Raw genomic sequence first — 13,485 nt, 5'->3', positions numbered from 1 at the left:
TGTCGGCGGCCCTGCGTGCATGCGTGAGCAGTCTGCCCAAAGGCAACGAGCGAAGGCTAATCTTCGCTCGCTGCTTGCAGGGTAATTTTGGTGTTGTGTCGCCAGCATTCCCCAGAAAACACAGGCGTTCTCCAGCCGTCTAAGGACGTCACCGGCGACCTCCTTATCCCCATGGCCTTTACAGCGCCGAGTGAGTCCTGGCTCACACAGCAAGCAGGGGGGAAATAATTAGATGGTGAATTATTTCCCCTCCTGTGTGCATGACTGCGTATGGGTTTGCAGCTGTGGGGCGGGGAAGTGCGGTACGGGGCAGAGGCGTAACTAATATTGAGGCGCCCCCCCCCCGCCAAAAAATTACCTTACCCCTCCGCATGCCGCCGCCGGCCCCGCATTCAGTCCGGCACCGCAGATAGCCTCCGGGCTCCGTCTCCTGCAGTAATGAAAAATGACAGGACAAAATGGCTGCCCCCGTACAGCAGACAGTTTTTTTAGGGATGTTAGAGGAGGCGGCGGCCTCCTCTAGCATCCGTAAAAACTGTCTGCTATTAGGGGGCAGCCATTTTGTCCTGACATTTTTCATTACTGCAGGAGACGGAGCCCGGAGGCTATCTGCGGTTCCGGACTGAATGCGGTGGCGGCGGCATGCGGAGGGGTAAGGGGGGGTCTGACCAGAGTCCCCGGGCACCGGCGGCGCCCCGCTGGCGCTTGCTCCCCCAAGCAGCCGCGGTGGCTGCCTTACGGTAGCTACGCCTCTGGTACGGGGGCTGCCTGTTCTCTGGGCTCTGAATACTTGCATTCCAGTGAGCAGGTCATCAGCCCCTAAAGGACTGGAAGGGAAGCTGGAGAAGGAGACATTTTGCGCAGTGATTTGTAAAATCCCTTAAGGCAAAAGAAGGTCCGTCTACCAGTTACAGTATATTGTTTTTTCTTTGCTGGCTTAAAAAAAAAGGCATGTTATATTATATACTATAATTATCACAGCTGGAGACAGGTACGTATCAAACACAGGGCCAAAAAAGCTTCAAAATTGCGTTTATGCGTCGCTCCATTACGATCTAATAGGACAATGCATAACCATCTTCGCCAGAAATCAAATTACACGTTAGATCTACGTACTGTGATAAAATCCTAAATTACGCAAATGACATGTAGCATATGATAAGGCTAAATTAGACAATTACATTGGTAATTATATGCAGAGTAGATATGTAGCACGCAGGCCTCCAGTGAAGAATAACGCCTTCATTAGAGAAGAGGTAGAACACATGCGGTTCTCCAGCTGTTGCAGAATTGCAAGTCCCGGCATGAGCTCTAAACCTCTTGCTCGTAGTGCTGAGACTTGTAGTCCCACTGCAGCTGGAAAAACCACTGATTAAGTACATCACTTGGCCGGTTAACAGGAAAAATGTTAATTACATGTGCGTATAAATGCCTAACTTTAAATTATAATAAATATAAATTAACGGTGTTGGCAAACTGGGAAATTTAATTCAATTTAAAGGGAATTAATTTTTAAAGGAAAACTTCTACTGCAGCCTATGGGGTACAATTACTAATGTTTCTAAAGATGAAAAGAAGTGATGTTGCCTATAGCAACCAAGCAGGTTCTGGCCCTCATTCAGATCTGATCGCAGTACAAATTTGTTCTCAAAATGGGCAAAAACATGCTGCACTGCAGGTGGGGCAGATGTAACATGTGCAGAGAGAGTTAAATTTGGGTGAAGTGTGTTGAAACTGAAATCTAAATTGCAGCGTAAAAATAATGCAGCCAGTATTTACTCTGCACAGAAAATAACTCACCCAAATCTAACTATTCTATTCTCCATCTATCTCTATACATGTTAAATCTGCCCCACCTGCAGTGCACATGGTTTTGCCCATTTTGAGTACAAATTTGTACTGCGATCAGATCTGAATAAGGGCCTCTGTGTATGATTTTCTATGATCAATAGAGAAATGACAGACAGAATCTTATTGGCTAAAGAGAATGAGGCAGGCACTCTATTTTTTGGGGGGCACACTTACGGTATGTGGATTTAAAATGTAACTTTTATTTAAGGTAAGTAAAAATTGAAAGGGGAAAAAAGTCCAATATCAGTAGGCGCAAACAACAAAACAACTTAGTAACATCACACTAACACTGAGTAAATCGTTAATACAATCAATATATAGACAATTGATTATCACCTTAGAGGCAAGGTGAAATTTGATCTTTTTTGGGGGGTGAAGGAAAGCCAGTGAAATATACGGGAATACAATAATTATATAATTGTTGACTCTATGTCGATAATTACATTATCACGTCAAAAGGATTCTTGTTCCCTTAAAGATTTATCAGATGCTGGTCACTGATAAAAATGACACACTCAGCCTGTGGAAGCTGCTGGTCACAGGAACATGCTCCTCTGACCAGCGAACAACCCAGGGTTGGTCACGTTAGCGCCATCCCGACGACAGGCGCCCCTTACACGCGGGGATAGGGTCGCTCAGCGACTATATCCCTGGCGATTATGGCTGAAATCATCCCATGTGTACGGGGCTTTACTCTTCCTGGTCCTGATGAAGGTGTTAGCTGACACACCGAAATGCATTGAGCCACCACACTCTATTGGTCCAGACCAGCTCTCCCATTACCAAGGTCATCACCCTTCACCAGCTCCGCTGATGCGAGGTCAACTTGCTAATTCACTGACCGCACCATGGACTTCTCCTCCAAACTGGGTAAGTACCAACTACTTTGCTGGGAATCAACAAGCATTAGGTTGACATAGTCAGAAGGTCAACACAGGCAATATGTCCACATGGAAAAGGTTGACATGAAAACAGATGTCATGAGTTTTTTGTGTTTTTTTTTTCCATGCAGATGTAGCCAGCCTCATTGTGCACGCAAGGGATGAGGCAGGCGGGGGGCGTGGCGGGCGGTATGGAAGAGACACGCGAGCACGGCAGGTGTAAGGCTTCTTTGCACCCTAGGCAAAACTTCAACTTACTGCACCCCCCCCTCCCATACCACCACCAATACCCACTTTCCAACCCATTAAGGCATACTTGCCTAACAACCGGGAAAGTGGTCAAGTCCCCTGCTCTCCCTGGAGGCCCTCCACATCCTCCCCTTTTCTACCCACAGGGAGCAGCAAAGTGGTGAAGTATGCCTCAAAGGAAAGTATGGAGGTGAGGTCTTAGAAGTTCCACAGCCGTCACCTGCATTAAGTACAACAAGGATCCTTATAGACATCCTTGATTTTTTGATTTGCAGACTTGGTGGCGCCCCCGCAGATCCCGGCGCCCTAGGCAGTTGCCTAAAGCTGCCTAATGGTAGAGCCGGCCCTGCACGCGATCATCTCACACATTCACGCGTCCCATTGTCGAGAATGGGGCATGCGAGCATCTCGTGCGTGCACCCCATTCTGGCGGAAGGGGTGGGGCGGCGCACACTGGCAGATGGCGATCAGATCGCCAGGAGCCGCTCTAATGAGAGCGTCTTCATCTGTACTTAACTATCCATGTGAAAATAGAGGGAGAATATAAAAGTCTGCCGAGCGATGCGGTGCACTTATACTGTGTCTGTGTCGATACAGGTAACAAAAAAAAAATGAAAAAAAAACTAATTACTCTCGGCCCTATGACCCATACCCCTGACCATCTAATTCAAATGTCAGGTTGCGTACCCCCTACTCTCTCCAACTTTCTCAGGGAGCCGTGCTCTCCCCCAACACATATATTATTTGTATTTTATATTTGTACACAATGTTTTATCTGTGAGTTGAATTATTCTGTTCCTTTTTATATGTAGTCAATTTAATTTGTGGAAATATACATGTGTATGTAACACTATTATTCAGGGAAAGCCAGCGCTGTTCACCTTGCCTGCAGACAGGCCAGTTGGATTTGAGAAACCACCTCCCCAGAGGTGCCGATTCTTTGGTAAGGACGCCGGTGATTGCACTATGCAGGAGGGGCTTTCTATCCAGATATTTTGATGGAGTTTCACCTTTAATGCTCCAGTCGTTGAAGAACATTAAAATGAAACACATTCCTGGGCGAGGTTGTTAACCTTTAAGAAAATTCTTCCTTGACAATTTCATAAATATGTACTGATGGGAAATGTTACCTGATGCATTATTTATGTGATATATAAAAAAGTTTAAAAAAAGTTTAATTGTAAGAAAGAAAAAGGTGCTAGAATGAACCAGGCCCATTGTTAGGACAAAAGCTGTGCGAAAAGTACAGTAGTTGTTGTATTTGGTGTTTTGTTTTTTTAAATGATCTTTACCTTTGGTTACTGACTGGCAAAAAGAGTCTTTTTATCAGGTGTCAGCAGAGAAGTTAGGAAAGGACATTAGTGCACCACCTGTCTGATGTCAGCCCTCAGGAAGACTAAGAAGTCAGAGGTGAGGCTGAGAGACAGAATGAAGGGGGATGAGGGGGTTGATGAAAGACACCAATTGAAAGGGGTAGGCTGAGAGGTCCAGTGCGATGCCTGGGAGGCTGAGAGATACAGAGTCAAGGGAGTAGGCTGTGATACAGAGTGAAGGAGGCAGGCTGAGAGACACAGAGCAAAGGGATGAAAGCGGAGTCTGAGAGGCACAGTGGGATGAGTAGGACTGTGGGAGACTGAGAGATACAGAGTGAAGGGAGTAGGCTGTGAGACACAGAGTGAAGGGGGAAAAACTGGAGACACAACGCCAAGGTTGGATTGAGACACAGAGTGAAATTAGCTCAGAGGCAGAGTGAAAAGGAAGGCTGAGAGACACAGAGTGAAGGGGGAGGCTGAGAGACACAGAGCGATTGGGGAGGCTGGGAGGTACAGAATGAAGGTAGGGAGGCTTAGAGATTTAGAGTGAAGGGGTAAGCTGAGAGACACATAGTTATCACAGTTTGGTGATGATAATGTAGCTGAGAGACAATTGGGTGATATTGGTGTGGCTGAGGGGCACATAGGGTATGTGGGTGTAGCTGATATATAAATGGGGGATGTCAGTGTGGCTAAGAGGCACAGGGCGAATGATGATATGTTTAAAAGATGTATGAGTGAAATGTAGGTGTGGCTGAGAGAGATGAAGGGGGCATGACAGTGTAGCTGAGAGATACAGTTGGTGTGGCTGAAAATCACATTGGAGATGATGGTGTGACAGATGCAGGGGGTTGATGGTGTGGCTGAGAGACATGGGGGGGTGACGGCGTGACTGAGAGATGTGCAGGGAGGATTATGCTGTAGCTGAGAGATGCATAGGGGGATTGATGTGGCTGAGAGGCACAGGGGGAAGTGTGGCTGAGATATGAAGCGACTAGGAGATGAGGATGCAGGGACACAGGGAGGAGACGATGGTGTGGTTGAGAGACACGGGGGGGCTGATGGTGTGGCTGGGAGTGACAGGGGAGATGGTGTTGCTGAGATATGACATAGGCAGATGAAACAAGGAGATAATGGTGTGCCTGAGAGATGAACAGGGAGATGATGGTGTGGCTGAGAGATACAGGGGCAGGAGATGGCATGCATCTGGATGAACCTCTGTATGACATTGGTTATTTTCCTTCACAAACAGACATTTTAGAGACCATGTGATCTCCTACATAAATAGCTAACATTGCCTGAAGACACTGTCCACCTAGGGAAGATCAATTCTCCAGAAGTTCCCCATTGCAAGGAACCATCTCAAGGTGCACTTGGAATGCTCTAGTGACGAGAAATGGGTGGTAGTCATGTTGACCTGCCCCCCATTTTAAATTAGCACTCCCTAAGTGGCATGTGGCTACACACAATACCAATGAGTTTGCATATAACATTGTACCAGGGCAAATATAAATGATGGTATGCAGTGGCGTAACTTTAACTTAAGCGCCCCCCCACCCGCCAATAATAAAGCAGCTACTGCGGGGGCTGTGGGGCTATTGATGGTATGTATAAATGTTGTCCTAGTGGGGGGGGGAGGTATTAAATTATCTGCAAAGAAACATGTTTCTCCAATATTTTTCATAAGACTATCCAATTCAGTCACGCCCCACAAAAAAATTCTCCCCAGAACACACAGGTACCCAGGAACCGGTGGAATTTCGCTGGCGGCATATCCATTTTCAGCTGATAACCCACAGCATGCGCCAGCTTATCGGGGCTTTGTGGAGATCTCCCAGCAAAGCAATAACCTGCGATAACTTATCCTGGGTAATTGGATACTTGCTAAAGTACACCTTCAATGAAATAGCGCCACATAGAGGTCACGGGCAGTACTGCAGTGATTATTTCTTCACACTACTATTGCACTTGGGAGAGCTCAGGTATCCTGGCATACTCCCACCAGTGACTGTTACCGTTAAAAGAAAAAGTCCTGCTTATAGATGAAAAATTATAAATGTAATAATCCAGGCATAATATCAGTGCTGAGTAAAGTGTGTTTCTGCTGCAGCCACTGGTTTTACTATAATTAGGGAACTCATATATTTAGTTCACTTTCAGGGTAATTTGAAAGTAACCATTTTTCTTCCAGCCATTGATATTTTCAATTTAGCAATTTATCTAAGAGAGACTGTATCTAATTATACTTATACACCACTCATAAGTTCACAGTTGTACAAGGAGCCAAAGGCATTTCTTTTCTAATAAAGTCTCTCTCTCATTTTTTTTTCTCTCTCTGAGAATAAAATCAGCAGGTCGGGGAGATTAGTGTAATGTTACCGAAGATTTCCACGCGATGATTGAATAAAACAAAAGAAGGCTACATCCCCACCGCGCTGCGTTTACACCTTCCCCAGCGGACGTGTCAGTGTTGTGTCTGAACACGGGTATTATAAGGCCGTTGGTAAACATGAATTTCCGGGATTACCTGTTTGTGAGCGTGGTCATAAGAATTAATATGGTTGTCAAACTCCTGGTGCTTGTGGTATTGCTTGTCACATAATTCACAATAGAAATTAGCCTTCAAATCCTCTAGAGCGTTCGCGATGGTCTTGCCCTTTTCCGCATAGCCCTGAAAGAAACAAGCAAGAAAATATTGAGTTTGTGCAACGTGATCCGGTAACTTTTGTCCTCTGTATATTTCCCCTCAATAACTGTATGCATTCAAATATCACAGCAATTCAAATGGAACAAACCTGAATGGAAAATTCTTATTGTAAAATAGGGAGAAATGTAATGGTCTTTTTTCCTCAGAATGGCTATGAGTAAAAGTAATTTTTATACAATCAATTAAAAAGTCATCTTTCAGGCATGGCTCTTAATTGCAGATGGGGTCTACACACTGGGAAAATTCAGTGCATTTTCCAAGCCATTTAACTAGATGGCTTAAAGAAGGGCCCCTACATCGCTCCGTATGTAGGGGCCACAATGATAGTGATATGCTCCCCGTGTGTAGGCCCCTTAAGCCTTGGAGAATGGTAAAGTGAATAGAGATAAAGTGCCAACCAATCTGCTCCTGTTTTTTACAGACAGTAGGCCAAATATATTAAGCCTTAAGGTGCCCTTGCACTTGTCCGATTTGGGACGATTTCTCCCGATCTCAACGGAGTAGGCCAAGAAATTGCCCCAAATAGGACGTATTTGACATCCCGCTTTGGTCTAATGCACGGTTCCGTGCACATCAGACCTGAGCCGGAGGTCAGAACTGATACTTGTCTGACTTTTGACTCAGCCTGGGGTCGCATGCAATACATCACATGTGAAAGGACCACATGTGAAGGTTCCGGGCAACTCAGGGGGGGTCGGATGGCTATACACTGTTGCGATACATCGCAGCAGTGTATGGCCATTTTTTAACAAGTGATACAGTGGATGGTAATAAAGAGTAATAAAGCACCAGCCAATCAGCTAATAACTGTCATTTTTCAAACACTGGGGTAAATGTATTAAGATAAAGGGGGATAAAGTGGAAGGTGTTAACGTACCAGCCAATCAACTCCTAAATCGTCAGATTTCCAATTAATCTTTGTCTTGTTATAAACATATCTCAGTAAAGTGGATAAAGTATGTTTTGTAAGCATCTATACCACAGCCGACCACAGGCAATGCATATACAGGGCTATAGAGTAGAGGCTGCCACTTGTGTTAGTCAGTCATTACCAATCCATTACCTATATGTGATCCTCCACTGAGCAGCAGTACCTGCTCTAGAAAGAGTTTTAAAATACAGCTCATTGTCTTGTGTTACATTTATTTAATTCCAAATCAGGGTCATGTTTTACATTCTTGGCTGCACAATGCTGCGAGCTGCGGCTGATGGGCATCGATTGGGTATGGAAAGTCTGTGAACAGACTGTGGTCAACTAAATGGACAAGAAAATGTGAAAGAGGTTGTCCTGGGAATTGGGCATATGAAATATATATGAGTACTTTCAGATGGATAATATAACATCAGCAGAAATGACAGAAGATGTCAAGGTGATGGGAGTAACCTGATAGGCGCTCGGCAATAATGGACTCGGGTTCTTTCTCGTCCGTTACATTTTGTTTATGTGTTCTAGGTGTTTATTTTGTTTAAAGGAGTAAGTATAATCTATTGTGCTCATTATTCCTGTCTCTCCGCAGTAAACATGACATGTTGCTATGGGTTACACCACTAATTTTTATTTTGTTACACAGGGCATGTCCTGCTTTAGCACATGGTCCTGTATTTTACACTACAGTCCTTTGCTTTATGTAAAACAAATGGTGTTACTAGTTTTCAACCAATTGCGTGCATTGGATACTTGTTGGGGTATACAACGACTGGATTCAGTTGAATGTGACACTGACTCATGTTGCAGCTGACAAGCAGCTACAAGCATCAGTGCAAGACCCGTTCTGATCATGTGACTGCTCATACCTATTTCAATGCAGACAATCAGGTTTGCCCTATTTATTTCTATAGATGATAGAATTTAAGAAGTTTAAGCATTTTATACCATACTTACCCACCCTCCCCGAATGTCCGGGAGGGTCCCGGAAGGGTAGGCAAGCCTCCCGCATTTAGCAGGGCCCCCGCATCATCCCCCACACCCTCTGCCGGTAAAATGACACATTCGTTTGGTAGGGGGCGGGACTAAAATAACAAATCGTATCATTTAGTACCTCCTCCTGTATGAAGAGCAGTGAATCACAGGAAAAGGGCAGGGCTTAATGGCAGCAAGCCCCGCCCCCGGAAAAGCGGCTTCTCCTGGAGTGGAGACACTTAAAGTAGGCTAGTATGGGCTTAGTACATCTCTAAATGTATATTTACTTACTATCTCTCCCTGGATGGAGCGTACAAATTGTATTTTTATTTCTAGACTAGTTTTCCTTCCAGCTTCTCTATAGGAAGAACATGTTGTGTTACAGTATACGTGCACAGTAGCAGCGATGCATATGTTAGTATGATACCGCAGATTGCTTTGTGAGTTCACTAAACATATGCTGCAAATAGATACATATCAGCAATCTTTTACTTTTCCATAGGGCTTTGTTATGTGTGTGCTGGAGAAATTAGAAGTTATTTGATTAATACATTACCACACAACATGATATTCCCCTTATTGTTACCATTAGGAAGCTGATGCAGTGTAAATTCTGCTGTAATGGTCTATATCAAAGAATAATTTTTGCAGAAGCTTTGCACATAATTATGCATAATTACACAGCACATTAATTTTCAGAGGAAGCTCATTGTTTCTGTTATTCATGTATTGCCCTAGATTGTTTACGAAGTAATAATGTTTATTTAGATACTTTTTTTTAGTATGAAGTCAGAATTAATCTTTGTAATATATAAAAAGAATGTCATTCATCAATTATTACAGCCTAGAACTGGGGTTCCCATACTGGGTGCTGCGGGAAGCAAACAGAAGCAGCACCTTACACTACATACTGTAACTGACCTTAAGAATGACAGGTGAGGTAAGAACAGCGTATGCACTCCGCAGCCTTATCATAGAATTTTAACGCACACAAACCCATCCCATTCACGACCAAGGGACCTTGCTCCTTACTTTATATAACACTGTAGATTCCTGCTGCCTCCATTCCCCCTCTCACACATACATCACGACAGTGGTGTAACTATGTTGCTGCAGATCCTGCGGCGGCTTGGGGAAGTTAGCGATGGTGGGGTCTGCGGGGCATCCTTAAAATACCTAACCCTGCCTTATAGTATTATCCTGTCATTGTGCGGCAATCCGCTGCCTGAGTGACAGGGGCAGCCAGCAGCAGCGGGACATCAGTGGAGGATGCAAAACAGGGAGAGCACCTCTACTGCCCTGCGCCTCCCTGCTGCACCACACCCTCTACCGTGCGGGGGTAGCACCCGGCACCATAGTCACTACAACCAGCCCAGGATGGCAGCTGGGTCATGACGTCATCATGCAGGGCATGGTGGGAGTGTCTGCATGAGGATGAGGGAAGACCCTCATCCTCAGGAAAACCCTGTGCTTCCGTGGGTTTCTTCCGGGTGCTCCGGTTTCCTCCCACAATCCAAAAATATACTGGCAGGCTAATTGGCTCCCAACAAATTAACCCTAGAATGTCTGTGTGTGAGTGTACATGTGGAAGGGAATATAGATTGTAAGCTCCACTGGGGCAGGGACTGATGTGAATGTTCAAATATTCTCTGTAAAGTGCTGCGGAATATGTGTGCGCTATATAAGAAATGGTTAATTAATAAATAAATAGTGGAAACCCCGCCCGCATCACTGCATCACGACCTTGCTCTTTTTCACATGTAGCTCTGTCTTCTCTAACATAATAACAATAATGTCTAATACATACTGTACCTCCCTACATTAGTAGTAATGAAAGAAGGACTCCTGAAAACACGTGTTTGAAAGTTGTTTGGGGCGATTTAACTGCTGCGGGGGCATGGCCAGCGGCTCTGTAAGTCCCCCCTGCCCCTTTGTCTCCGGGAATAGATGCTGTGCACATGCGCACAGCGTATATTCACCACAGAGAGCAGCATCAGGCGGGATGAGGGAGCGTCCCGGAAAAACAGAACCGTCCCGCGGAAATCGGGCCAGTTGGGAGGTATGCTAATACAATATATTTTATTTTAAGGATGACCACAATAGTCACTGTATACTCAACCTTGTCTTTAAATCAGATTGGTTATGAAAATTATATTCCAGGGTATTAATCAGTTCTCTTAGTCGGTTTTAAAGATATCCAAGTGCGTGTTATGCGTTGCCAATGGCAGTATTTCCCTCAAAACATTCCAAAGTCCAATTTAAATACCGTTGAAATGTATTCAATTTGTTTCATTGTGGTTATAAAATAATGACTTTACTCCCATAAGACTTTAATAAAAAAAAGTAAAAAAAACCCTGTTTGCATGAGAGTTCTACTACAAGTTAAATGAGCTGGTAAATTTGCTGCTGGTGGTGTTCTGCGTGATCTGATAACATTAGTTCAGGCTGTTCTCTGAGTATTTTTTTTATGATTGTTTATTATAAAATATCATTTTATTAGTGGGAGATGTATAAAACTTGGATAGAGTAAAAGGGAGAGATGAAGTACCAACCAATCAGCAGTTGTCATTTTTCCAAATACAGCATGTCATGTGACAATTAGCCGCTGATTGATTTGTGGTTTATCTCCAAGCTCTGATAAATCGTCCACTTTATTTGAGGTTTAGGAGATGAAATTGGCATTTTTAACCGATTTCGGTTTTGCACAAGATTCCCTATTGCCATTTCAGAGACGGTCACAATTACAAACAAAATATAGGCATGCCATATATCATTTTATGCGACTGTAACTGCATATCAAATTATGTTACACAGTTTGGCAGGGAAACACTGTAGCATAACATTATTTTTTTGCAGGTACAGTTGCAATTACAAAACATTCAGAATATAGTCATGCTGTATATCATTTTAATCAACAGAAGTTGATTGTATGTCCAATTTCCATAGTGATGCCCCAAAGAAGCATTTGACTGGGGGAACTAAAAAAAATAAAAAATTACAGTACACACATTTACAGAAATCATCTACGTATGTTCAACTTTATAGAGCGTTTTTTGAGACTTTCTAATTAGGCCATCGTTACATTCTGGCCTGCAATGGTGATAACATACACCACATTTCGGTTGGTCTTAAAAAATATGATGCTTCCTGCCATAAAAATCCAGTGAGAAGTTGGATACGATTTGCATTCGGAGCGTGAAAGACACACGCTATTACATCGGTCCAAGTTATGTGAAAAAGCGGACATTCTAACATCTGACTTTTAACGACTTTTTCCTGAAATTGTTTGTTTTCAGTCACAGAACCTGTGTAATTAATGAGCGTCCCGGTTTAAAGGCATAATATGGTAAGCCTACCTTTGTGTATGCTTTTAAAGATGGGCCCATTCTGTCAATCTGCCTCTTCTATGGTGTCCGTTATTTCCCCTGTCGCACAGAGCGGCCGGGATTGAATACCCCCCTACGAGTTTATTGGTTTGAATTAAAATGTCTAGAATAATCTAAATGTGGATTCATTAATCTTACTCTACCACTGTGGGGGGGGGGGAATTCAATTAAGCACATCATTTTTTTTGCGCAAAACAACATAGCACTTTACTGGAATTTTTTTGTCCGATGTTAATTTTTTTGGACAATCAATCCTGTGAAAAATGACCAGTTTTTAAAGACACATGGGGGTTTATTTACTAAGATGGGTGTTCTATTGGAGATGTGATATTGTTATAGGAAACCAATCATATTCTATCTATAATCTTCTAGAAAGTGCAAAATAAATAAGAAGTACTGTAGATTCTCACCTTCATTAGAACTCCCATCTTAGTAAATAACCCCCATAGGATTCACGATACATTCCAGATTCCATGTGTTTCTTTTTTTATCACAGCCACCATAAAAATGGTACTTATTAGGGATTTTGCGTTGCTTGCTCCAGCCATGGGAAAAGAATTCCTGATACAGTACTGCCAGGTTTGAAAAGCCAACTGGGGGGATCAACTGGTCATGGTAAATTACCGCTGCTAATTGAATCCCCCCCCCCCCAGATCTTATATTCTGCACATGTACAGATGTATCTATTACTGCTCCATAGTCTTTTAGCAAGATTAAACTTTCCAATGTTTCCTTAATATTTTTGAGTTTATAAGAAACATAGAGAAAACATCTTATCATCAAGTGACTCTTTGCCAAGCTAAGCAGTATTTTAAGCTGACTGCGGACAGAGCAGGAATGTATCAGGTAGCAGTTTTATAAGTGTGGTTGGAGGTCAGTGGCCGGTCAGGTTGCTAGACATGCATCTATTGATCTCTGTGCACCTGAAACAAACAAGTTTCATAGTATCAATCCAATCTGCTGCCTGAAACTAATTTATTCATTATGTCACGGGAACGCTGACAGAATACGTATAGCAGTGCTGTAATGAAACAGGTATTTAAAACAGTTCTGGCAATACAGGTACAGAAGTATTCAATTAAATCCGTTTTTCCACTCACCTACAGTATTCAATTGCGACCATTTTCAGGTGTTATTTTTCCGCTGATGCAGTGTTTTTTTTTTAAAGTTGAAACTGCGTCAGCTGAAAATGATTGAA

At 43.4% G+C, this 13,485-nt stretch overlaps 1 protein-coding gene across 1 annotated transcript in view; it reads right to left on the bottom strand.

Annotated features, from left to right (window-relative positions):
* ZNF804B (zinc finger protein 804B) overlaps nucleotides 1-13,485 on the bottom strand; it is a 295,966-nt gene that overhangs the window by 21,371 nt on the left and 261,110 nt on the right. Inside the window, exon 2 of the mRNA XM_083189383.1 lies at nucleotides 6,822-6,965. Coding sequence (XP_083045509.1) covers nucleotides 6,822-6,965 — 144 coding nt within the window. The remainder of the gene's footprint in view (nucleotides 1-6,821; nucleotides 6,966-13,485) is intronic.

This window comes from Crinia signifera, chromosome 5 (genome assembly GCF_055691185.1).
Source record: "Crinia signifera chromosome 5, ASM5569118v1, whole genome shotgun sequence".
Taxonomy (NCBI): Eukaryota; Metazoa; Chordata; class Amphibia; order Anura; family Myobatrachidae; genus Crinia; species Crinia signifera.
Note: the sequence above shows the minus strand (reverse complement) of the source record. Positions and strands in the feature narration are given on the sequence as shown.